This window comes from Megalops cyprinoides, chromosome 16, assembly GCF_013368585.1.
Source record: "Megalops cyprinoides isolate fMegCyp1 chromosome 16, fMegCyp1.pri, whole genome shotgun sequence".
Lineage (NCBI taxonomy): Eukaryota > Metazoa > Chordata > Actinopteri > Elopiformes > Megalopidae > Megalops > Megalops cyprinoides.
Genome location: NC_050598.1, coordinates 3,983,966 through 4,011,172, shown reverse-complemented (window position 1 = coordinate 4,011,172; position 27,207 = coordinate 3,983,966). Strand labels below are relative to the sequence as shown.

Sequence of the window (27,207 nt, the reverse complement as noted above, 5' to 3'; positions counted from 1 at the left end):
TCTCATTCTGAAAAATTGTTGTTATTCCTGTATTTATACAAGTAATATCTATTTGCTGCTGTTAGTCCTGTTTTTATACAGGTGATATTCCTATACTGGCATTACTCCTGTTTTCAGTCCAGTTTTCATACAGATAATAGCAGAGAGAGAGAGAGAGTGTGTGTGTGCACGTGTGTGTGAGCGCACACATCTGCAGTAAATCTGTGCTGGTCTCTATAGAGGACAGGACTCTGTTGTTCCCACAGTGCAGACTCCTTCAGAACAGTTTGATTAATAGGAGAGTGGTGTTTTCATGTCAGTAGTTTGTGTGTGGCAGGGAAATGGCAAATTAAATACACGCAGAGATTATGGAACCTGCTGCTGTGCTTCTGGTACACTGTAAAGGGTTTTTCTTGCAGGAAGTACTGCACAGCACCGCTATGGCTGTGGTCTCTGGAAGCATAAAGCAGTAGAACCAGGACTTCGTGACATGACCATGGAGTCATTCTGCACTCTGACACTGACGGCAAAGCAGGTGACTTTCAGCTCCCAGAGTTCCACAATTGGAATTAGCCAGTTTCCAGAGCAACAGCAAAAAAATGGCTCTCCTTCGCAAAAGGTTTAGATAAGCTTGACTTATAGTCATGTATTACTTTGGAAAAGGGATAAACGTAAGATGCTTAAGAACAGCAGGTATTCTCAGAGCTCTAAGGCAGAGACCAGGGCTGCCAGGTGACTGTTCAGCAGTAGCCACTCACTTCTCATTTTACCTGCCTTTGCCACACATTCAGATGCCAAAAAGGGGTGGGGCTGGGACCAGCAGCCAATCACCTTGCAGCATGCAAGCATATCTGCAGGCATACGGAGATCAATGTTTGTTGCTGGAGCGGACCTCGATGTTGCCATGGCAACAGAGAGGTTTGAATGAGGATGCGCTCATGATTGGAATGGTAATTTCAGCTTTCCGCTGCGTCTCTCTTTCCCCGTCCCATCAGCTTGGCCCTCACATGGCCTGAACGTCCTCTGTACCAATGACTATTCCAGAGTCAGTGGAAAGAGGTGGGAGAGACTGGCGGGGGGGGGCATGTGAGAGGTATTCCCCGGGAAAGGAGTCACTCTACCAGGAATGACAAACATATTCAGTGTGATCAGGATGCGTGCATGAGCCATTGAAATGGGAGTGTCTCAGATGAACACAAGAATGTCACCGAGTGTTTCAGATACACACATTCACACACACACAATCACACACGCACGCACACACATACACACAGACCCACAAATCAGGCTTCATTGAAATACGACTGAAAGCAAAATGGAATGCATCATTCTTTTAATCGCCAAAGGATGAACAATTCAAAGCACAGAACAAGCCACTGTAACAGAGCAGAGAGTATCTAAGAGGAAATCTGGTGAAATTGGTCAGAGCAGAGTGTTTAAGAAAACATCTGTGGTGATATTCAACAGCACAGTATTTAAGATGACGCTTGCGGCAAAATGGAATGGAGCAGAGAGTATTTAAGAGGAAATCTGGTGATATTTAACAGAGCAGGTAGCATTTATGATGCCTGTGGTTAAACTTGACTGAGGAGAATATTTAAGAGGAAGTCTGAAATTTCACAGAGAAGGGAGTATGTATGAAGAAATCGCAGGTGAATTTCAATGGAGCATTCTGAGGTGAATTTTCACAAAACAGAGTATTTATGAAGAAATTGTAGGTGAAATTTAACAGAGCAGGCAGTATTTATGGAGAGATCTGAGGCAAAGTGTGATAGAGCAGAGAGTATTTAAGAGGAAATCTGTTGTAAAAAATGCCTGTAATTCAGCCAGAAGAGTACTGATTAAGTGAACAGGTAAAGAACAATGACCTGTCGCTTTGATTTCCTGGAATCCCACCAAATAATTTCTAAGCAATTATCTTCTGATAACCCATAGTGTACTGAAGTCATTATTTTTAAATTTAAGACATAAAAAAACTGCTGCAAATCACTGCCATCAATAAAAATGAAGGCTTGTGTTTCTATTTACTGTATCAAAAGATCTTTAAAAAAAATCTGGAGGCAAGGGTTCGGCCCCCCAATTTGTACGGTGCTGGTTACTCGATAAGGAAGTATATTTTAAACACCAAGTCATACAAAAAGTAAGAAAAAAATATGGAACAGGCATCGTAAAAAAAGATTGAAAACTGTCAACTGTCAAATCATTTTTTAAGTGAAGCTTTCCCCCAAAGAGCACCTTAGAAGGTACAGTACATCATGTGGATTTCACTGAGTTTTCTGTGAATGGTGGAGTGGGTGTTGCTGAAAGACTCAGCATGTAGCTTTTTTATTGGACAGGTGGTGACTGATAAGCAAGCCAGAAAAAAACAGATCTATTCTTTCACCCAACTTTTTGTCCATTTTAAACATTTTTTTAAGTGCTGTATGAGGCTTCCTAATCCCTCTCACACCTTTGGCTATGGTTTACCTGTGTACATATAATTCATCTTTTAAACCTGGCACAGAAGTGATTCAAGATCATTAAAATACAATTTAGATTTGGTTGGTCATTTGTTTTTTGACTGCCTGTCCCTGATTTACTCTTTCGCCTGCTGTTTTTGATGCAGTTTTTTTTCTGTGGATTTGTGTGGCTATTTATTTGGACTGTTCTTTTGACTAAGATTTTTGCCTGTGTGTTTTGGACCCGTCATTAAAGGATATCTTCTCAAACTGCCTGTTTTGTCTGCACCTGGGTCCTTTCCCTGCAAACCCTGATATAGTTTTTCTAAATATGCCTCTTACAACTGCTATTCTATAAATTGTTGCACAATTACATATGCTCTCAACTGTGATTCATATTCATATTTTTTTCTGTGTGGTCTCACACCATTCAGTAAATGCTAGTCAAACACAGCTGTGAAAGTGTTTGAAGAGCAGAGTTCTTATTTTATTTGGCCTTCTTAGATGCAGACTGTAGGTGTCAGATGACTGGCACAAACCACAGATCAATTTCATAACTGCCAATAACAGCCCATTTGGGTTTGCCCCCTCCTCTCAGTTCAATGGACAGTATGGCCATTCTAATTTTTTTACAGCCATTTAATTTACCTTAAGCCCAAGATCAATCTGTATGAACAAGTGAAGCATTTTATATAGTGTTAACAGTTACATTGTGATAACATTATGTTGAAGGCCCCTGACAGCTGACTTTATATATGAAGAATTTTTAACAGGTTTGGTGATGAGTTTGGGCTTTTTTTCTCTGAATCAGCTTTGGGTGCTCAGAAATCACTCTGATTTGCTGTTTTCCAGAAACCATTTCTAAGGTTATTCAAATTAGTTTGGTGTAAACAACAAATTACAAATCAGTTAAACACTGTGTTCATTATACAGTAACACCTGATAGGAGAAGAGTAACACATTTTTATAGTTAAGATTCAATAAACGTGTTCTATATTTTGTCCTGTTCACCACCTACCTCATGGAAGTACCATACACTACGAGCAGATGGTGTTAAGTTGGTGGGTATCACCTTCCCCCTATGAAGACCACATTTGCCAGATAAACAGCTACAAATAAATACTGCATTTCCCAGTCAAATCATTACAATCAGCCATTCCTGTATACAGTACATACAGTGGTATATAGAACATTTTGACTGATAACTTGATTGACCTGTGGGATCTTCTTGCGGACCATTGTGCTTCACTGTGGAGCCACTGTGGCAGAGCACCAATGCCTGTTCTTCCTGGATGAGCATAACAGAGGCCCTCGACATGGTGGTTCCTGGGAAATATTGTAAGGGTGCTTTAAAGCTCTCAGCTAGGTCCAATAAAAGATCCACTCGGGGACAGAGTACAGTCCCTGGGCACCTAAGAGATGACTATTTTTTATAAGAGTGTATGCATGAGACTGTGTGTGCTCTGGAGTGTGTGTGTGTGGAAAAGAGTTAATCATATTTACAGATTAGGGAAGCAATCTTTCTTTTACCTTCCTGGTCCTGTAGATTTGTTTCATTTTTCTGGCTATACTTTAACCACTTGTGAGGACCATGGAAGAAGTGTAAAAAACACAGGAGAAAATGCTGATGAAGCTGTTTCTGAAGTCAAATGCCTACTTCCAAGTGATGTCATGTTGCTACTTAAAGTAGATCAAACTGGTCTTTACATTAGTGACCACCCCAATAATATATGACAAAGACTTTGTTAGGGCTGAAGATATTTCTTTAAAGAGTGTGTGTTTGTGTGTGTGCATCTATATACGCATATACATACACCCACACACAGGCAACACAGTCTAATTGATCAAGCATCTTCTGTTTACAACCATTTAAATCTGAACAATCTGCAATTTCACGTGTGGAATGAATGGATCGGTTGTGTTAAACAGCGGCACCAACGTGTGGGCCGGCTACCAAACAAAAGTGGAGAAACCAGATGCAAAAGGAAGTGGTGACACATCAGGTGGGGGGCAGGGTCTCTAGCAGCCACGCCGCTGAGGGCAGGTAGTCGGAGTGTGTGGCACGGAAGGTGGGATCGCTCGGAGAGAGAGAGAGGTCCATAGGATGCCTGAGGCGGACGCTGTGAGCACCATAGATACCTGCAGCTGGACGTCTGGGCTCAGAGATGGGGGGGTGGGGCGGGGTGGAGAGTGGGCAGGGTGTGTGTATGTGTGTGTGGGGGTGGGGTGTAGAATGGGGGAGACATGGGGTCTACATGGATTCCCCCAGCGAGTCGGAGTCATCCAGGGACAGTGGCAGGTACAGGTCCTGCCAGGGGGACAAGGGGATGCTGGGTAAACTGACCACCCTCGTAAAATACACATCATATTACATTATTTATATACATATCATTTCACAGCAGCTTAGCTGATTTCATATCTTATACTTACTGACTTAATTAATACGTCATCCACTTGTACATATATCCAAATATACTTGATTTAGTGAAGCAATTTAGGTTAAGCAACTTGCTAAAGGGTACAACAGCACTGCCACAGCTGGGCCTTGAACCTGCAGCTTTCAGGTTGGAAAGCCAAGTGCAGTACTGCACTATATGCTGCCTGATCTACTCATTGCTCATTTCACAAGTATCTCTAAAGAACTGTGACTGCAATCAGTCTGAAATGAAATGAAAGTATTGGTCTAACTATCCTTTATTTGTGCATATAGTCAGTAATTAATTAGCATGCTGAATGCTGCAGTCATACAGGGGGCAACGTGACATTGCCATGGCACCATTGTGGTGCCTGTGGGCTGTCGCCATGGCATCCCCGTGGCATCACCACAGTGTCAGTACACTGTCACTGTGGCATCATCATACGCTGCTGCATGGAGGGGATCACCCTGATTCGGCCCCCAGGCTCTGCTTGGGCTATAAGGCCAGCGGAGCTGGGGGCCCTGTGCCAGAGAGACACAGCTGGAGTGCAGTGCAGTAACCAGCGGGAGACGTACCTTGTGCTTGCGGAGGCTGCCTGGGCTGGTGGGGGTGGAGATAGGAGACTGCTTGGAGATGGGGGTGGAGAGCTGGCTGCTGGATGCGGTGCCATTAGCTGCAGGGGAGGAGGAGAGAGACAGACAGCTAGGTTAAGTCACACTCTAGCACCCTACCCCCCTCCCACACATGGTGATCATGATGGCCCTGTACCCCTTTTGGCTGTGCAGCAAGCTCTGTCTGGTGGCTCCAAAACCTGATTATCTGCTTCTCTGTGCTGACTCTCCTTGGCAGGTTGCGTGGGTACCAAGGGCACTCTGCAATGCTAGGGCCTTAACTCAGATCTTCAGTTACCACCCACCTGACAGGGATTCTTGCTTCAAAGAGTTTTATTAACATGTGCAGCACAGGGCAGAGTGCCTCAGCTACAAACCTGCCAAGTCTCTCACAATGAAAGTTTCCATCCATAACATATGCAGCAATGTAAGGCTCCCGCACCTCTCAGCAGCTTGTCTGACAGCGTTATCTTATTTATTAATGTTATGTTTCTGCATAGTTGAAGGCATCCTGGTTGCTGGCACTGGCTGGCTCTATATTCCTTAGACTGGGTTCCCAGAATACCATAGTAAGCTTACCTCAAAGTTATGCACAGCTCTGAGCATACATACAAAAATGATTCATTTCCTTCAGCATTGGAAGGAGCTGTGATGCGTAGTATGGTGTTCTTGCTGCAGTTTGTGTAGGGAATGTTTCAACATCAAAAGCATCTCTGTGTGACAGAATCCTCACCCTGCTATAGAACAGAGCCAGTCTTGTCCTTTTCCAATATGCAAACAATTCATCCAAAATGCAAGCAATGTGCATAAAGTGACAGGCCTCTTTTCCTTATTCACTGTATGAGTGGACCATACCAGGCCAATAAACAGCTGAAACCCATGAAAAAATATTAAGTCTTTCAAATGAAATCACCCCCCTTATTTAGCCCAATAATCAGAGCATGTTAATAATGTGTTTGGGTGGAGTCCAGGGATTTACTTTGTACATTTTCCATTTTGCTGCACTGACACATGGCTGTTGCAACAAACCCACTTTTGAAAAGTTCTCTTTGTTGCACTTACATGTGCCATTTGATTTTTGTCATGGATACATGCTAGCAGAAACTGATCACATGAACCACACTTCTGCAGAGTTTGCTGAACACATGAGACAGCATCTCAAAAATAAAATGGTCACTGTGGAGCTGAGCCAACCACAACCATTGACTTCCAGGACTGAAATTCAGCTCCCCAGACTTTGTGAGTTGATAGCTGTTTGAACATGATTACAGACAAGATCTTTCTGCTTTAAGCCCTGGCATGAAGCATCACCTTATATGATGGTGGAGACAGAGGGGAGGCAGGAAAACAGGAGGACACACTAAAACGCTGAAACATAAGTGCAAAAATTGGATTCTTTATTATGAAAACTGTGCAACAAAAGTAAACACACAACAAGAAAATGAACATGCAAATGTCAAAATAACGGAGAAAAGGAAAGACAGAGAGATGGACAAAGATAGGTGCATAGAAAGAGAGATAAAATGCATCCATAGCCAGCGCAGGGGATGGTAAAGTATGAGAAATTGGTTGATGACTTGTTAAAAAAGGTCTGAGCTCTACAGGATTCAGTGCGGTCACGGAAGCAATCAATTTACAGTATACAGGACTCACCAAATACACAGCGAAGACACCTTAGGGTCTACATATGGACAATTTCTTCCATGGATCTCAACCATGTCTCCTGTTTCTTGCCATAATGTTAACATAATCTTGCAGGGCTGTCCTCAGTAAAAGCATACATCTCCTTTCCAGAGACACCTGGCTGGACCCATGCACCAGGACAGTGATGCAACCATGGTGACACGGAACACACACAGGACTCATTGGATAGTTCACCACAGAGGTCCTTATAGAGAGGAGCTACCTTTCCATTACAGAGGAGCCAATTTTCCACCATGGAAGTCTTATGGACAGGAAGAGGACCCATCTGTTATGTCCCGTGGGTTTTGGATGCTGCTTTTTTCTCTCTCTCTCTGTCTCTGTGTGCCAATCCTTGCAGGCATGCCTGTTCCCGCGCTTTTGGCTAATCGCTCCGCCTGCTCTGAGGTGATTGGCCACCTTTTTGGCGCCAACATTTAATGAGCCCGTTTCCGGGTGTTTGGAAGGCGGTACTGGAGACTGTTTTTGAGAGCTGTATTGGAGCTGTTTCAAAGAGCTGTCTCAAAGAGAGGGAGACCTGTCGTTATTTTGTTGGCTATTGTCTTTTTGTTTTGTTTTCCTTTTTTCTCTTAATAAAGTTAAGAGTAGCCGTTATTTCATTTTTTTTTTTTTTTTGTTACTTCCTTACACTAGACGGGGACGTGACAGAAAATTGGGGCCTCATCCATGAGATTTTGAATCAAGTATCTTTTGAACATCTACGAGTATTTGGGTCAGTAACAGCTGTCTTGAGCTGTCACTGAGTTAAGAATGAACTGAAGTTAGTAAGAGTGTTTCAGCTGGGTTGTTATGCAAACCTTCCGTCGGGACACTTTATTGTTTTTGGAAGGTAATCCCGGGTGGAAATTTATTTCTCTGTAGCAGGTATGCTATCCAGACGTTTGGTCTTAGCAAAAGACCGAGTCGTTACGAGGTTCAGCATTTAAATGCCCGCCCTGAGCTTTGTAAGGTAGGAGCTGGAGTTCCTCTGCACCCGAGTGAATGGGTTAATACCAGTGACACTTGAGTGGTTTCTTTTACTTGATAAGTTATTCTTTTTGGATACATTGCGAGTTTTTGATATTATACTCATTCTGGCTTTTTTATGCTTCTGCAGCTCTCTATAGCGCCTTTGTATATAGTACAGTAATACAGAGTATTTGTAGACCGATTTTTACTACTTTGTGAATTGTGTGGTGAAGTCACACAATTCATGTGAATTGGTCAGGACATAAAGTTGGCTCAATATGTCTTCTGTTGATGAATTTGTGGAGTATCCTTCTAAGGAACTCTTGGACAGCTTCACTAAAGAGCAGTTCATTCAAATTGTTGAGCGTTATTGGTGTCGGGCTTTCCAGTCAAGATAAGAAACGTAGAGATTGGTAAAAGCTTTAAAAATTAATTTGGTGGAAAAAAGAGTCCTTATAAGCAAAATCAGAGGGGCTAAGTTCTCCTGAGTCATCGCTGTCATCTGCTGCCAGTATTGTCAGCAAATTAAAGCTAAAAGAGCTCTCCTTACAAGAGACACAGGTGTAGCTATAAGCAGCCAAACTAAGAGCTGAGCATGAAGCTTGGAGCTTGGAGAAAGAACTCAAACTGAAGAGGCTAGAATACGAACGCAAATTGGAACTTAAAAGGTTAGAAAGGGAAGAGCATGAACGTGAACTTGACCTGAACGCGAAGAAAGACAATTTGCACTAAAGATTTGAGCTCGAATTAGCTACCAGGGGCACTGGCGTGCCTCTGCCAGTTCCTTCTTCTGAGCCAGCATTTGACATAGGTAGAAACATGAGAATGGTTCCACCCTTCTCTGAGAGGGAGGTGGAGAAGTATTTCTCTCATTTTGAACGCATAGTGATGACTCTAAAGTGGCCTAAAGAAGTGAGGATTTTGCTACTGCAGTGTGCGCTAACAGAAAAGGCCCAGGATGTGTGTTCCTCACTGTGGAGCAGAGTTCTGACTATGAAATTGTTAAATACACAATGTTGAATGTCTATGAGTTCGTACCTGAAACGTATCGCCAATGTTTCAGAAGTTTCAGAAAAACTGACACTCAAACTTGAGTTTGCTAGAGAGAAAGAAAGCATGTTTGATAGATGGTGTAGCTCACAAAAAATGGAGAGTAAAGAACAGCTTCGCGAGTTAATCGTTCTTGAAGATTTTAAGATGCGTGTCCCAGAGGCTATAGCTAACCACTTAAACGATCAGAGGGTTTCAACCATTGTTCAGCTCGTTCTGACGCACAAGAATGTTTTTTTCCACCTCTTCTCCTCGTCGACAAATGCCTCTGTCCTTAAGCTCCAGAAAAAGCTGGAGAAATGTGAAAACTCCCAAACAGACATCACAAAGCGAATCTCACGAATGCTTTTATTGCCACGAGGTGGGTCATCTTACTGCTGTCTGTCTGGCGCTGAAAAGGACAAATCAGTCAGTCACGCCAAAAAGTGTTGGTTTTATTTGTTCTGTGAGTTCGCAGATCGGCCTAGAGGGCGGAGAAATTGATTCTGTGTACGATCCATTCGTTTTGAAGGGAATGGTCTCTCTCTCTGGTCAAGAGGAAGACCAGGTCCCAGTAACGATTTTAAGAGACACCGCTGCAGCACAATCTTTTATCCTTGATTCTTTTTCCTTTTTCCTGTGGCTCATGCTTTCTGACCGCTGTCTATGGCCTCACATATATCAGACAGAAGCACATACTGAAATTGTTACACCTGGTCCTAATAAACCTCATTACCACACAGCCAGGCATAGTTCTTAGGAGGGACGTTGGGTCCCTGCGTGCAGGATGTGGCCAATAATAAACTCCAAATTAACAGGGCTAAACATTTTCATTTGGGTTTGCTGGCAAACAACCAGGTGTTGAAGGTGACTTGGCAACGCCTTGAACAGTACTTCTGTATGAGCCTGCACAGATTCTGTGCCTAATATTCTTGGGTAAGACTACACCGATTCCAACCTCATATTCCTGTCTGGGCCTAATATACCCATTTGAGCCTGCACAGATTCTGGGCCTCTGCACAAATCATTCTTGTTTGAGTATCAGACCCTACCCTCAGTTAACATCCCTGCTCCAAATTAATGCTGAGAACACTATGTCAACAGATAATAGCAACAGCAGCAAAACATTGATAAACAACATTTCTCATTTAGCTAAAAAAAAAAAAAATCAGGACAACTCTATGGATGCAATTCGCAAAGGTTGAAAATATTACAAACTTTATTAAAACACAAAAATCACAGATAAAGTGCTGATGTGTTTAGCCACGGTCTTTTCTCAAAGCACCCATCTAATTTATTTTTCTTATTTTTTTCCAGGGTCTTAGGATCATTTAAAATTTATTATTTGGTCAGATATTTACCAGACAAAAGATTGGATTGCATTTTGGTGCATCAGGGAGTTTGTAGGACGCTGTTACGTTAATTTGTCTGGGGATGGAGTGAGAATAAAGTAATGCATGAGGAATGCATGGGGTTCTGAGGACCTGTTCTCTGAAACCAGATTGCTTGTTTGGGTCTGTTTTTCTCCTGGTGGTGCCACTGGATGGTGAAAAAATGAAAATAAGTATTCAGAACAACTCATTGTGGTGTAAATGGAAGGACTTAAAGGTGTGCAGGATGCATATTCACAACGAAAGCCAAAATAAGGAAAGAGTGTAAACAGAGGATTAGAACAAATTACACCATCAAAATGTATTGATATACAACAACAAAATCGATCCCGCAAATGTCCCCATTGCAAAAAAAAAAGCATACATGAGGAAATCAGTGAAGAACATCTCCTTGCTTTAAAATTCAGGATGACTTAAATGGGAATATGTAAATGTGTGTGCGCTGGAGGAGTTCCTTTTGCACTGGAACATGGAGCGTGAATGAATCAGATATTAATCTCTGTCTCACTCGATTCGGCGGGGGACTTGCTGCGGCGGACGGCTCCCGGGCTCTTGGTCGAGCTCTTCTGGGAGCTGCCTTTGGGAGTCGTCTTTGCTGCTCTGTAGTCTGTGGAGACACACACACACCCACGTATGCAATGTGAGAACCACAAACTGGGTTTCAACTTTCCACCTGTTAACTGTAAATCTGCCACCTCATAATATTGTCTTGACATTAAAGCAATGTGGTTACAGTAACGTATGTATGTTCAGTTCCACGTGCACATATGGCCACAGCGTTTTGGATTCACAGTGCTGTTCTAGGAAAGTCCTTATGAATGACTTGTTGATTTTTGGTACTACACAAACATTTTTTATAAACAACACAAAAAACTGTTTTACTAATTCCAAAGTTCAGCTGCCTGACGACAACATGAATCTCGTAGCTTCTGTGTTTTGCGAGTAGCTTACAGAATGACTATGCTGGACTGTTTCAATCATAAAGCAGAACATGGGCTGCCCCTGAACATACACGAAAGCATAAATGCTGCATTCCTTTTTTTCCTTGAAATGTGGTGCAAGCAATTTTTTTATCGCAAGCATTAAATGCAGAGCTGAGTCGATAGATTCTGCATTAGCTGGCGGAGAATCTTTGACGTGCAAGTTAATCAGACAGGCAAATCGCGCTCTCAGAAAACCCAAGGACCGAAAGCGCGAGGAACGGAGAGGTCTCTGCTGTGTGCCCAGCGCGTCAGACTGCCCAGCGAGACCAATGTAACATTGTTCTGCACTAATCAAAGCATATACACCATTCCAGATCTCGTGTGAACCACGGTGCATCTCTGTGTCTTTTTAAAGGCGAAACATGTTGGATACAGAGCAGAGAGAGAAGAGCAGAACAGAGGAACTATGTTAAAATATCTGGGTCTTTGTGTGTATGTTTTTTAGAAAAGAGAAATGTGCGGATTCCGGACATGAATGAAATGTTCTTGGTTTTAATGTCTGCATCGCTGTGAAAACGATCACAGCGATGAAAGATTGCAGTGTTTCGATCTATACATCTACCACAGGTGTTTTAACTTGCACTGCCCCAGATCAGAGCTTGACATCTTTGACAGACGGTGCTTAGTTCCAAAGGTTGTATAGATTGTAAATCGCTGGCTATGATCACCCCGGACAGCAAGCAACAGTTAGCCTACTCCATACAGTCTCCAACGTACTGTCGTACAGGCATTGTTGATAACCGGGGCTGTTAGTTCATTCCTGGATTTTTTGTATATTCACCACAACTGACATTTGGTGCGTTAAATAATTTCATCTCCTGTTCCCAATCACTTTTCTGATTGTTGACTAAGCAACAGTTTGAGTCAGAGAATACAACTGACACCAAAACCATTTAATCAATGTCCAGAATCAACACAGAGCCCTTCATTAAAAAAAAAAAACCATACATGCGTAAATGGCGTAATGTTTTCACTTTGACGGGTGATATTATATAAATCATATCCCAAGAGCAGCTGGGAATGATTTCCATTAGAGCGCAAACTCCTGCCGCAGGTGCAAGAAAAGAGCAGTGAGTGCAAAAGACACAGGCGATTTTGTATTCTTTTAGATGTAAATCAGGATTTCACACTGAGCAAAAAGGGAAGCCACAAGTTCTGAAATGTATGACCTGCTTATCAAGTGATGTACGCTGTGTCAAATCTATGTATGCATACGTGCATGTAGACACAGTGCCAAAAGTTTGGACACACCTGATTAAAATAACGAGAAGCACGCATTCAAAGACATTTTGATCTAAAACCATATGCTTAAATGCTTGAAATTTGCTTCTTATAGACATACATAAACAGTGAAATTGGTGTCTATGAATCTCTTTTCAAAAAAACATTTTAATTTAAAACATGTTTGGCTACTTTGAAGAATCTAAAATAAGTGTTTTCATTTATTTAACACCTTTTGGTCACTACATAATTCCATTTGTGTTATTTCATAGTTTTGATGCCTTTACTATTATTCTAAAATGTGGAAAATAGTAAAAATTAAAGAAGAAATGAAAGAAAGGTGTGTCCTTTTGACTGGTACTGTATGTATATGTGAATGAATGTATGTATACATGTACTGTAGGTATGTATAAATTATGCATGTATGTATATATGCAAGTATTGTATATACAGTGGATCTAGAGGGTCTATACACCCATTCAAAATGTATCGTTTTTGGTGTCTTAATGACTGAAATCAAGACAAATGAAGTCAGACTTTTAGCTTTATTTACACACTGCAACCAACAACATCTAAGTGGAAATCAGATGCCTCAGTTTTTCAAAAGTACTAAAAATGAAAAACATTGAATGTATTGGTTGCATAAATCTACACACTCTTATATTAATACTTAGTGGAAGCACCTTTTGCTTTGACAACTGCATTGAGTGTTTGGATAAGCCTCTACCAACTGCTCACATCTAGATTTTGCAATATTCTCCCATTATTCTTTGCAGGAGAGTTCAAGTTCACTTAAACTGCGAGGGGACAGTTTATGAACAGCTCTCTTCAGGCCAGTCTAAAGATTTTCAATGGGGTTGAGGTCATGGCTCTAACTAGGACATTCCACACAGCCATTCCAGCGTAGATTTCAATGTGCCATGCTGAAAGGTGAAATTCCTCCCCATATTTAGCTTTTTTTGCAGAGGGTAGCACGTTTTACTCTAAAATCTTTTGGCATTTTGCACTATTCATTTTCCCCTCTATCCTGACTAGAGCTCTGGCCCTCCTGAAAATAAACAGCCCCATAGCATGATGCTGCCTCCTCCATGCTTGACAGTAGGGACTGTGGGCTTAGGGTGATGGCCTGTGTTGGCTTTCTACCGAACATATCATTTGCAATTAAGTCAAACATTCTACCTTAGGCTTGTCAGACCACAAGATCTTTTTCTACAAGGCAACAGGAGATCCAGAGTGTCTTTCTGCATAATTCAGACAACACTGGATGTTCTGTCTTGCCACTGCACCACATAGCTCAGAATTATGGAGAACGCATGAAATTGTTGCTAGGTGCATGTGGTGGCCAGTCTTTGCCATGAAGTCCTGCAGCTCTTTTAAAGTTGCTGTTGGCCTCTCAGTGGCCTCCCTGATGAGTTTCCTCCTTGCTGAGTCATCAGGCAAGGTACTGGTGGAGCCATATTTAAACCATTTCTTGTTTATGATTTTTACTATGTTGCATGAGATATTTAAGACCTAGGATATCTTTTTATCTGTATCTTTCAATAATTCAATCCCAGAGGTTTGGTAGCTCCTTGTTGTTTCGATACACTGGAAACAACAAGGAGCTACCACAGTTGTTTCCTTACAGTGGCATGCACTAAGAATCCTGCTGAGAAACCCTACAGAAGCAGCTGATTTTATCCTGAACTAATCAGAATCACTTCAATTGGTCACAGGTGAAGTCAATTAGCTTTGGGCATGAATTGGATGGTGAATGGTTACACCTGAACACAATTACAGCTCCCGTTATAAAGGGTGTGTTAACTTATGCAACCAAGGTATTTTAGTTTTTCTATTTACATGAATATTCAGAATTGTGTTGCCTTTTCTTTTTACATTGATGTTGCGGGTTACCATGTCTAAATGAAAGTGGGGGAAGGTGAGTTAATGGATTTTCATTTCAGGCCTTGATGCAATAAAAACAGGAAAATTTTAAAGGGTATGTAGACTTTATAGATCCACTGTATGTATTTATGTACTGTATGAATTGCATCAGTTTATATGACAGTAACAGAAGCAAAGCAGTACTTTATCTTTGTTAGGGCCTCTTTATCATAAATATACTGTACAATACTTAATTTGTGTTTAATTTGTGAAATTTGTTCACATTATTATGAAATACACTATAGTATTTGTACAACAGCAGTTCATACTTACACAAAAACAGTGTCTACTAGGACTGTACTGTCTATGATAAAAGTTCAGTAATACAGGAAAGAATGCAAGTTACAGCACACAGTACTGGATTAGACCCACACTTACATTTCCGTGCTGCTTCCAGTCTACTGCCTACAAATTATCCATTATGCAGTAAAGAAACAAACAAAAAAAAAAACAACACTGTCATTCTTAGACACAAAACCAAAAAGGAAGAAAAAGAAATTAAAAAAAAACCTCATTATAGTTTTTCATTTTAGTTACTTCTAGATTTTTTTACCGGACACAGAAACATGAGCAGGTCTTATCCCCACTCCTCAGTGTTGAGGTAAAATGTTAATATTCACACACTGCTTCTTTAACGTATGGTTATTTATCTAGCCATTTAAACCTTAAATCAGAGAATGGTGAGTGGTAATTTCTTACTCTGCTTCTTCTAAGAATACATTACAACAACAGTAATTAACTAGCAAAATAAACATTACCCAGCCAGCTTTGCAGCAAGCAAACAGCACAAACTGACCATGTCATTACTGTAATTCATGCATGTGACACTTTAATGTCTCTTACAATGTAGGGAAGAGTCAGTGTCCTGAATACATTATCTCAGTGTCGCACAGATATGATCTCACTCTCACACAGATATGATCTTAGTGTGTCGCACAAATATGTCAGTGACCCACAGACAGGGTTGGGGAGTAATGGAATACATGTGTTATGTATTTAAAATACAAAATATGAGTAACTATTTTGTTACAGTTACCATTTAAATTGATGGTATTCAAATTACAGTTACTTTTTAAAAATATTTAGGTTACTGAAGGGATTACATTGGATTTTTTTCATTTAATATTTATTCAGTTTGGAAAATCTATCCAATGATAGGCAACTCCGGGGTGTATCTCCTATATAGGCCTACCCCTCATGAAAAAAAGAAGCCTGCACATGCAGCCTGTCTGACCCACAAGACAGTAGAATGGAGAGTAAGACAGAAAGGAACCAGCGCAACATGTTTATGTCTACCTCTAACCTGAAGAAGCATCTTGAAGTAAGTTCTCTTTTTCATTATTTAAGCTAATATTGATCACTAGCTACCTATTTTACATAATTTGGCTGCACTGGATTAGCTATTCAGCTAGCTAGTAGGCTAGTAGGTATAGTATTAAAGCTAACTAGCTAACAAGTAGATACAGTGACAAAACAAGTGAAATTTCACATGTTCAAAACTGCGATTAGCTACTCCAACAATTTTACACTACACATTTAATAATCTACATTAAATTGTTAAGCTACTCCTTTCTCACTCACAATGTATTAAAGCTGGCTCAAGCCTTTTCTAACTCATGTTTTTGTGTAATGTACAGTTTTTGATTTAACATTTACAGTTCTTAAGAAACTGTGATGAAATGCCCATAGACTTAACATGGCGGTGCCAAAATGTTAGCCACAACAATGCTAAGTGAACATTCTAAAAATAACCATTCAGAACCTTAGTCGGATGAGCATTCTTTAAAAACCCGTTAAAAATTAAAAACACAGTAGGTGCATTTACATGGAGCCTAATATTCCTTTAATAATCGGATTCAAGCTCAATCGGAATGTAAATGCCTCATGTAAATACCCTGATCTGAATGAAATACCCCAATCCGATCAAGAATTCAATCGAAATTTAAAGAGGTGGTGTAGATTTCTGATTATCCGTTTGATAGGAAAATATTAGCCATGTAGATGCTCAATTGGATTGCCTTCTGCACTTGGAACTTTGTGTGCACGTTCATTACATGAAGTAATGACATATTGACGTTTTACTATGCATGACAGAGTTAAATTAAAAAACATGGCGGACAGTGTGAAAAATTGGTTGATGACGGAGACTACATTTATGTTAAACATTCTCAAAGAAATAAGAATAGTCGAGCAACTAGATGGGTGCAAATCTCGCAACAATGAGTTGTTTAAGCAAGTTAGGAAGAAGCTTAATGAAGCGGGGGTAAATGAGTTTATTAAGAACCACTGGAAGGGGCTGAAGAGTGGGTATTATAAGGCAAAATCTGACCAAGTGGTGCAGCCCCTACCAACTTTCCATTTGTTGTCGTAAAGGAGGAAATTATGGGACAGCGGCTGCTGGCTACTGCAGCCCAACACAGTGTTGATGTTTGCCTCAGCTTGCCTAAGACACTGGAGAGTTCTGTCTCCAAGGAAAACATCTCTGGTAGCCTAAGTCACCTCTACCTCCCACCTCACATGCAGTACTCGTACATTTGGATTATGGTTGTAGGCTAGATTTTTGTGTTCAATCTGCCAGGTACTTTTCAGGTTAAAGTCAGAAGTTGCTGTTTCTATTCAATATCCTATAAAGCAACCCGAAGTAGTAGGTATAGTGTAGCCACCAGTCCACTCTACAACTAACGTTAGTTGGCTAGCTAGAGTAGCCTATCTATTCCGATTGTATGCCTGTGACATGTACAAACTACCCGATCACTTTCATGTAAACAGTACGTTCGGAATCATCAATTGGAATGATTTCATTCTGAATGAAAAAAATGTGTACATGTAAACGTAACTAGTGTTCAGAAAGTAATCCAAAGTATTTAGATTACGTTACTTACCTTGAGTAATCTAACAGAATACGTTACAAATTACATTTTAGGGCAAGTATTGTGTAATCTGTAATGCATATTGAAAGTAACCCTCCCAACCCTGCCCACAAATATGATCTCAGTGTATTGCACAAATATGATGTCAGTGTGTCGCACAGATATGATTGCAGTGCGTCCCAGATATCGCAGTGTGTCCTTCAGGTATGATCTCATTGTAGTACTGACCTTGACTCCCACCCTGGGCAGACTTGGATTTGGCTCCAGAGGGAAAGTGTGCTGAAAGAAAGGAGTCAGATCATCAGTAGGGCACACACATACACACACACACACACACACACACACACACACACACACACACACACACACACTTCTTTCACACTTGTGTGTCACTGATTCACAGGGTAGGTGTCTAAGCCCCAGGCCAGGGGTGGGATATGGAGATATGGATTTATATTCTAACCATTCTAACGTAGTGGAATGAGTCACTTTTCCGACCTGCTAAAACTATGCCCCTGTACCCAGGAGCACTGGCTGTTTATAAAACAGTGAAAATGAGTCAAGCCAAATTCCAGTTTAGTTTGTGTACATCCCAAATGTGGCAGCTCTGCCCACGGTGGTGGGCGACACCCTGGAGCAGTTTGTGTGAGTTAACACTGGCCGCCATCACTGTGCAGACAGGGGACCTGGAGGCTACTTTTCCTCTTAACACCCAGAAGCAGGGACAGTAACACTATCTCCTGACCTAAACCAGTCACCAGGGAAATAGATGAGCTATTGCACTGCCTCCAACCCCCATAGAGACACCTGCTACTGCTCAGCTACTGAGGCACACATGCACAAACACACAAACACATCTATACATTTATACATTAAAACTATATACATTTTTTTTTTTGCTCCACAGGGTCATGCCTTAGGTAAATATTTAGCCTGTCCCAATTTCTCCCTGCACCAGTTTCATAAAAACAAATATTTATAATGTATTGACATGCACATTTATATAGCATAGTGGTAATTAAGACTGCACTCATAACTACTCTATGAGAAAAATTGCAGAGGGCAAAATTATAACTGAGGGCAAGACTTACTACATGATTACATGTAAGTTATGAAATTGCCAATATAAACAAACAATGCAAACAAATACCTACTAACAAATCAACTAGACTAACTCTGATGCCCTGGCACTCAAACCTAACAAAATGTTTGCACAAAATGCCTGGTTTATGGAAATGAACCCTCAGGTATAAATAAATTTCAAGTCCATACAGATATATTGTGTACAATGTTAATAACAGACCATCAAATCTGGTATTTATCTAAAAAAAGGACATTACATTCAGTGAACATAGCATGTACATACATACATACATACATACATACATACATATATAAATACACTGAATAGTAACTGAAGCAAATAAAAAAATACATTTAAAGTATTGCTGAAAGTATTAAAGTAAATCAAGTCTAAGTATATACGTAACACCAACACAGAGTGTCCTAATAATAAGCCACCATGAGCCACCATAACAGCTTTAGTGCGCCTTGGTATAGATTCTACAACTTTTCTTCCACAAGAAATTTCTCCATTTGGAGTTTTGTTGATGGTGGAGGAATATGCTGTCTCATTCTAATGCCCCTTTAGTGCCCTATTTGTGGCCTGGCCACAGTTGATGGTGATGATAGATGAAGACAGTTGATGATAGGTATGAACACCCACCAAGAACAAAAATCTCCTAGCAAGAATGTGACTATTTCACACCTTTGTATATTGCATTACACTGTATCTGTCCAACACTGATGAATAAAAGCAGATTTTTCCCTGTAATATGAAAGGTCAGCTCTTTTACTATGTCATTATATTTGATAGATCTTGGTGCTGCTGTTGAAAACCTAGAGTAAGCACCACTCAACTAGAGCCGATGTGAATGTGACCAGAACAATATTAAGCAGGAATGTGATCTGCATTGTGATTGAATGCATTGTGAATTACAGTGTTAGGTTGCATGTTCAACAGAGTGGCTGTTCAGTCAAATGTTTCACACAAAGTTCATAACACCATTTTCAGAGAGTATAAGAGTGGTAAGTAACATGGGGTATCTAGTGGTCCCCTTTGAGGAGACCCATAATCAGAGAATCACCTAGTTAGCTTGTATTAATCTTGAAGGTCCAAGTGTGAAACACTAATTATCACTGTAGTCCATGGAGCCTGCAATTTATTTTCATGTTAACAAATTAATATAACTACTGTATTTATGCTAGGCAGTGAATGAAACATTTTCTCACAGACTTGACTGTGATGACTGGAGAGTTGTAGTGGAGAAAACCTAACCTGGACTACCATGTTGGAGTGTTGGAGCCATGGCACTGTAACAGGTATGATGTTTATGTTTAATGGGCTGATCTGCACAGCTACCTTCACTTGAATGTGGGTTGTACCATAAAAGGTCCTGTGTCAATTAGACTGAATGCTCTCCTCATGGACAAACTACAAAGCAGAAGGTTTGCATAGGCCTGCTACGTAATGTATGAGTAAGGTGATACAGTTTCATAAGGTGCTCCATGTGACCACGGGACAGAAGGTAAAAAAATACTCCTGAATAATACAATACTTTACAAGCAAACTCCTTTTATCAGGGAATGGTGCAGTAACATGCAAACATTGTTCCTGCCACTAAACAAAAACATATTGTATGTGTGTCAGAATGGTTCAATAAATGAATTTATGTTATGTAACTGTACAGGTATTAAATACCACATTAGAGTGCTAGTCTCTGTATGAATTACACTATCTCAGATTCCAACAAGCATTCCAATGACACAAACCAACAACCTCTCCTGGAGTACCCCTTGTCCTGCAAGTTTTAGATCTCTCCCTGCTCCAACACAGCTGATTTAAATGACCAGCTTGTTATTAAGCAGCTTCAGGGGTTGAAAACGAGTTGATCATTTAAATCAGCTGTGTTGGAGCAGGGAGAGATCTAAAACATGCAGGACAAGGGGTCCTCCAGGAGAGGTTTGGCAAATTCTGACTTACATACTTTTGGTGTTTCTATGACATGATTAATCCCTTGGAAAGGGTATTGTTTGATGTAGAATGCATTTATGAATGAATCAGAGTTGTAAGTGTAAAGGCATTTTTCAGAAGATCATTAACTGTTCCTGTTCACACTGCTGTGACTGTGCCAGTACAACATCCCATATTTGCCAATTTTTCATGGGCTTTTTGCCATTATCTTCACCTTCTCTGATTCAGACTAGAGCCATCTCACTCGAACTTGGCCAAGACCAGAGACGGTGTCCTTCCTTTCCTTGCTGGTTCACATCATAGACTGTAGCCCCTTTCAGACATGCACTGAAAGCCAGAACTTATCTAGCCATTACCCAGAGGAGCTGTATGTGAGAATGCAAATGTCCGAATCAGTCAGACTGGACATGAGACGGACTTCACTCTGCCAGCTCCCTAGTACAAAGTCCGTCTAATGTCGGATTGAGTCCATGGGTGTTTCTCAAAGTCAAGGAAGGATCCTTAATGGCTGCATTTCAAGGATGCTACATCATCGAATCCCATTGAAGGACTGTTCCAATGTCGAGGATCCTTCAAATTCTACCAAGGACTGAGTCCTTCATTCAGACAATTTTCAAGGATGCATAGCATGCAACCTCAGCGTCCTTAAAACACCCACAATCCTATGCGCACATACAAGAGTCTGTGGCGAGGAATTGAAGGCAAAACATTTTCAATGACGCACACCTGCACACTCGCTAGACTGTTCCATTATCTGTTCTCCAAATGCTAGGAAGGAGTCTTGCCTAGCCTCTGAAGGACGTGACTTGGATGGACCCATCCTACCAAGGAAGCCACCTTGACTTTGAGAAACAGCTCATGTGTGAATAGAGCAGGTCATTTTCCGGAGAATTCACAGCGAGTGGGCATGTTCATGATGTTTCTATCATGCAACTGGCGTGAAACCAGAAGAATACAAACATCTGCCTCATACTCTTTTCTGCTTGCTTGTATATTGCTTTCTACTCTTTTGTTGATATTGCAGATATGTCCAAATAGGTTATTTTGAGTCCAACGATCGTGAGATCGTGAGCTATAGCTATACTGCCAAAACTTGTCTCTTACAATGATTAATAACATTGGTTAGTAGTTTATTATCTGGTTAGTAGCAAGCTAAGCTGTAGCTAATAGTGATAGGTATAGTGAGATGGGTGAACTGGTGACCTACCATTACATAGTGAACAACAAAAACTTACCTTCCTGTTATAATAAATGTATAATTAATAGTGGTGTAACGGACTGCAGTTGATCCGTGATCCGTATGGATTCCCCCCGGTTTGGCACGCAAATGAACAGCGGATTAATTGCAAAGTGTAACCATAATAGTGTGAAATACAGTTTTACTGACGCTGTTACCTTGTAGAGTAATAATTCCCTAAATCTCGATGCAGAGTTGCAGTGAAAAGATACAAGCGCCATTTTAAAAACCAGCAACCTTACTTAGCAGAAGCATTGCGAAGACAAAGGCTGCATCCAAAATCGTTCACTCATTCACTCACTCACTATTCACAGTCATATAAATTAATAATTTTCTGGATATAGTTTTAAGTTTATTCGAACATTTGTATGAACATCTTTGTGTCTAACTGTGCCAGCTAGCTAGCTAAGCGACTAGCTAGTTGCAACTGATATTAACCTGCTAGCTCGATACCGCTACCTATCTAGCTATCACAAGCTAACTTAATGAAAGAACTAGCACCCAGCTTCATCTGTTCAAATTAGTTGAAACTAACGTTAGCTAGCTAGCTGGCGGTTAAGTCCAACGATCTAGTGTAAAATGTATATATATGCACTATATAGTGAAAGGGAGCAATTTCGGACACAGTCTAAGAACAGCAGAACAAGCGCTCAACAATTGAGTATTGAATATTTTATTTTAAGATTTTATTTAAACATTGGACATCTTGAATGTTGTTTTCATTTAAGTCCATGGGCAAAAGTTCCTTGCTTTAAACGTTCTTTAAGTAATAAATGGAAAGTAAAGTTATATTTGTCTCCCTTTTTTTGCTGATCCGAAAAATGATCTGATCCGTGACTCAGAAACCGTGATACGATCCAAACCGTGAGTTTTGTAATCCGCTGCACCCTAATAATTAATAATAAATTATGTGTAGCACCATTTGAATGGTTATGTGTGTTATTTTTTATAGGCTCCCCAAAAGTACAATAGCTATGTTCGCCTTCTCCTCCTCAGTGCCACATTATGTGCCCATACCACCGCAAGGTAAGACACTGAAAAGAAAACTGAAAATACTTCAACTCTAGAATACTTTTCGTGAACTCGTCAATACTTTTCACTCGTGAGAATGCAAGTGGCGTCTATCTGGAAAATACCACGAGGAAATCTGGACGTTTCTGAACTGTCAATGATTTCATGTGACAATGTAACATACTACAAATGTAATCATTAATAGTCGCAGACTGGGTACTACACTGAAAAATAGCATGCAGTATACAGTATATATACTTGTGTATAAAGTACAAAGTATGCAGTGGGCGGTTTCAAATACAGCCACTGCGATTCCTGCAGCGTACGTTTTGTGTTATGTCCTGCCTCCGGCACACTCTACCCAGTATTTCCAGTAGGTGAGAACGCGTCTGACATGGACAATCTCCGGGCAATGTCCGGACCTGATTCTGCGGGCATTGTCAGGAGTTCATATTTGAAAAAGGCTAGAGATGTCTGTGCTCCTTTCTACCCATAATGCACTTATTCTAAGATTGACATCTTTTTCAATGGTAACACTAGGAAGGTTTGTGTGTTGGCAATCTATGCTCTTTGGTAACACCATCTAACAGGCCCAGCAGAACTGATTGACATGAAAACTGATTGGTCAAGATTTGAAAACAAGCACATACACACACAAAAATTTGTTATTTCTTTTTAATGAATTGTTAATAATGAGCAGTTGACATTGAGACGTGCAACGTTAGTTAGCATGTTAGCTGGGCAGCAAGCTAGCTAATTTAAAAAGGATGGCTGAAAGGTTGAAGCAAACAAAACTGCACCTTATTGGGATGCACTACTCAGCTAGCACTCAGCTAACTAGCCAGCTAGCTACATATAACAGTCTACTAGGTGGCCAAATTGTTGTCACTTTAAAAGATCTTAAATATTTTTGAAATGGGAAAGCCACAAAACACGAGTGAATCTGACAGAGTAAAACTGTGGCTACTGTATATCCATGCAGTTCTCTTCACTGCTTGCAGGCAAATTAAAATCACAAAGGGAATGGAGGGGAATCTATGAAGGTTAACAAAATAAACCAACAGCAATGATGGTTCACATAATTTCTCTATGAAGTAAAGACCTGAGCTGATTTTCTAATTTTAAAAAATAGTAACTTTCCTCTTAATGAACTTCGAAATGGCAAATCGTGTTGGTAAAAGATAACCAGCATTTTCATTCTTCTTTAATGCCACTGTGACAGCTCTTTCTACTGCTGACTTAGAAAGGACAGAATTGAAAATGTCACAACCTATACTCTTCATTTTGTTGGGTGAGCTTTTCGTTCACTGTAATTATGCAGAACACACTTAAAGACTTAAAAATCAAAATTTTGCTTTTTGCTTTAGCACAAAAACTACTGCTTGCTTCTTTCTATTCCTGATAGCTAGAGATGGAGGCAAAATTGTTGCAACAGCCAATGATGCAGCACTGTCCAGGCTGGCTGGCTCATCACTGCTCATAGACAGTGACTCTCACCAGAACTCTTCTGCAAGGACAGGAAGTAATGCGGAGTGTGGGAGCTCACTGGAGAGCAATGCTTTTGCATTTACTGTGCCTGTTATTTTTTTGCCACTTTAGCTACAGTTGTCACCACAATTCAGACACCCAACGGGTCCATCTGAGTAAGAACTCACTGCTGGTGTTTTTGAATACATATTACCATCTTGATTTTGTGAAGTAAATCAGTGGCTTACTGTTTTTATTAATGCCTTTTCAGAAAAGTATTTTACCCCCACTGGGAAAAAAAACATGCATTAAATGGCTACATGACTAGCACAGTTCAATGGAAAAGCCACAAATGCATGCACCTACGTTTAGAGAAAATTAGTAATAGTTGTGCCAGCAGGATACATTTAACAAGCTCTTTCTTTGGTGTTGAGGGTAAAAATCCACCCACAACATGGTGTTTTGCTTGCCATTTTGTGTTGAGTTTGTGTAGAACATGAAATCCATGATTGTTGGGTGAGACAATACATTGTAGGTACAGCTTTGAATTCATGAATTCTTCCATCCTAGATATTGCCACATTATCATGGTGATGCATTTTTCAAGAGCACATTAAAATTTGGTGCCTCATGGCTGATTAAGTTCCAAACAAGTCCCAGAACCTGCAGTGGAATTGTGTTACCTCTCATTTCCCATGACTGTCTGGCACCCGTCAAAACCGAAGGCAACACAATCAAAAGCACAGGTTGTTTTGGAAAGAGGATGCGGTAAGCCATGTCAGAGTGAGGGAGGAAAATGCGCTCACAATCTGACAGGTGGGGTGGTCTCGTTTTGTTCTGCTACACCGAAACCTTGTGTGAAATGAGGTGTGCACTACCATGTCGGGGCAAAGCACAGTCATCGACCTGATCTCTGAAAAATGACCTCTGGGCCACCGCCACTGGACACCCTATGTCTGAGATACAGCAGCATTGTGATGACATAATTAAACCAGGAGCAAATGTCACTAACAGCTAACAGAAAGGTGCAGGGTCTTCGTTCATGTACACACACACGTCCTTAATTACACACAGCCCTGTTATTCTTTAGCAAGACACTTTAAACAATTATAAACAGGTTAGATATATTGGAAATTTCCAATATATCAGTATTTATACTGATGTATGATGTATGTAACTATAGAACAAGAAACAAAGAATGACTATTAGAATGACTGAGGTCAGTAACAAAAACAATACACCAATACACAATAATACACACACAGAGCTCCTGTAATGCTAATAAACAGAAATACTGATGGAGGTTAGCAGTCATAGAATGGGCAACAACGACTAAGTTCAATAATACAAGTGCTTGTGCACTGTTATCAGATGGAAACTACAAGGCTGAAATATAAAGAAAAAATTAACATGACTTAGGCATCGCAAGCTAAAGCTAAAGAAAAGACAACACAATGCATCCTGACTGTTGTGCTGAAATTCATCTTACAGGCATATGTGGAGAGCACCCTACCATTCTCATCCAGAGAGAAGTCATCTTGGGCGTAGCGGAACTTCTCGGGGCCACAGGCAATGAAGACATCGTCATCTCCAAAGAAGTCTTGAAGACATGTGACCTGCCAGTAGAAGAGGACAAGAACGGCAAACGCGTTCAGGCAGGACCCAAATCAAAACAAAGTGGTTAGAGATACCTTGAACGTAAACAAATTGCTGCAGGACTAACTCAATTGTAATCCTGTGTAGAGCTTCTGTGCACACTCATGTATGAAAGAGAGAGACCCAATTGGGGCATTTGAAACTTCTTGGCCGCTTACTGTGTGGCCCCCATCAGAGGCAAGTGTGGCTCATATGTAAAACAGTTCACCATTTATCCCAACGATCTCTGCATTTATCTCTGCAATATTGCTCACTTGGCATGCGGAGAAATGGTTTAATGGTAAAAGACAATTTTCTGAATCTAAGAAATAATTTCCCAACCTTGAGTTTTCCCTGTTACTTCTTATACTGCTTCACTTATCATTCCAATGCTCATTTGCTGAACCACCACAACACACAGGCAAAAGAGTACAGTCTGACCAATATAACTAGTTAGTTAAGTGAATATAAATAATAAAGGTTAAAAAAAATATATATATTTTTTTATTTATTAACCTTTATTTAAGCAATTAGTCTCTTGAAGTTAGGGACCTCTTTTTTGACAGAGACTGAGCAAGAATTAGTCAGGGTATGTGGTGGGGCAGCCTAACTCAAACTGAACTGGCCACTCTCTGGTAAGGATTGAACATGTCAGAATTGCCTCTTGTGCAGAGTTTATAAAGATCTTATGCCAATACACCCCCCCCCCCACACACACACACATACACAGGCATGGGTCAGGCCCCCTCAGTGCCAGTCCCCGAGCAGAGAACAGCCAGGCTTAATCATCACAGAGCCTAATCTAACTACATAACAGATACAGTTCCAATGCAGAACTCTCTAGTTGAAACCATTTATCCCGTAAAATGGCCTCACTATTTACCTCCTTGAAATAACAATTTCAGCTGCCAAGATAATAGGCCCGGAGGCATTATAACTAAACACAGATACAACCTGTTTAAACGTTAATAGCCAAAGCAATCACTGCTATCTGAGCTGATCAGACAAACCTTGTTTACTTGACTGTGGAAGCTGAATCACTCTGAAACCAAAACACACAAATGTGCCAGAATCATTGGAATTTGGAGGACAAGGGCCCTAGAACAACATGAGAAAATCATTTGCAGTTGGTGATGTTTTAAAATGATGGCAATTCTGTGGATATATTACAGAAATTGAAAAAATGAAGAGAGCATAACACAGTGCTGCATGCAGAAACCATCAGATGTTCTACTCAGTGATATCTGCCTAGCTCATCAGCACCATAGCCCGACAGAGTCCATGTATTGCAGTGTACAGTCTGCATCTTGTGT

The 27,207-nt window shown here is 40.6% G+C and overlaps 1 protein-coding gene across 2 annotated transcripts in view; it reads right to left on the bottom strand.

The window, feature by feature from the left end:
• Positions 1 to 1,406: 1,406 nt before the first annotated feature.
• LOC118791533 (neuronal migration protein doublecortin-like) overlaps positions 1,407 to 27,207 on the bottom strand; it is a 55,700-nt gene continuing 29,899 nt past the window's right edge. Inside the window, exons 3-8 of one of the 2 annotated variants that reach the window (XM_036548921.1) lie at positions 25,773 to 25,875; positions 17,740 to 17,790; positions 15,020 to 15,046; positions 11,023 to 11,121; positions 5,410 to 5,507; positions 1,407 to 4,725 (exon numbers count right to left, since the gene is read on the bottom strand). In XM_036548921.1, the coding sequence (XP_036404814.1) occupies positions 4,669 to 4,725; positions 5,410 to 5,507; positions 11,023 to 11,121; positions 15,020 to 15,046; positions 17,740 to 17,790; positions 25,773 to 25,875 (435 nt within the window). In that variant the 3' untranslated portion in view covers positions 1,407 to 4,668. The remainder of the gene's footprint in view (positions 4,726 to 5,409; positions 5,508 to 11,022; positions 11,122 to 15,019; positions 15,047 to 17,739; positions 17,791 to 25,772; positions 25,876 to 27,207) is intronic. The other variant, XM_036548922.1, reaches the window with a different exon arrangement.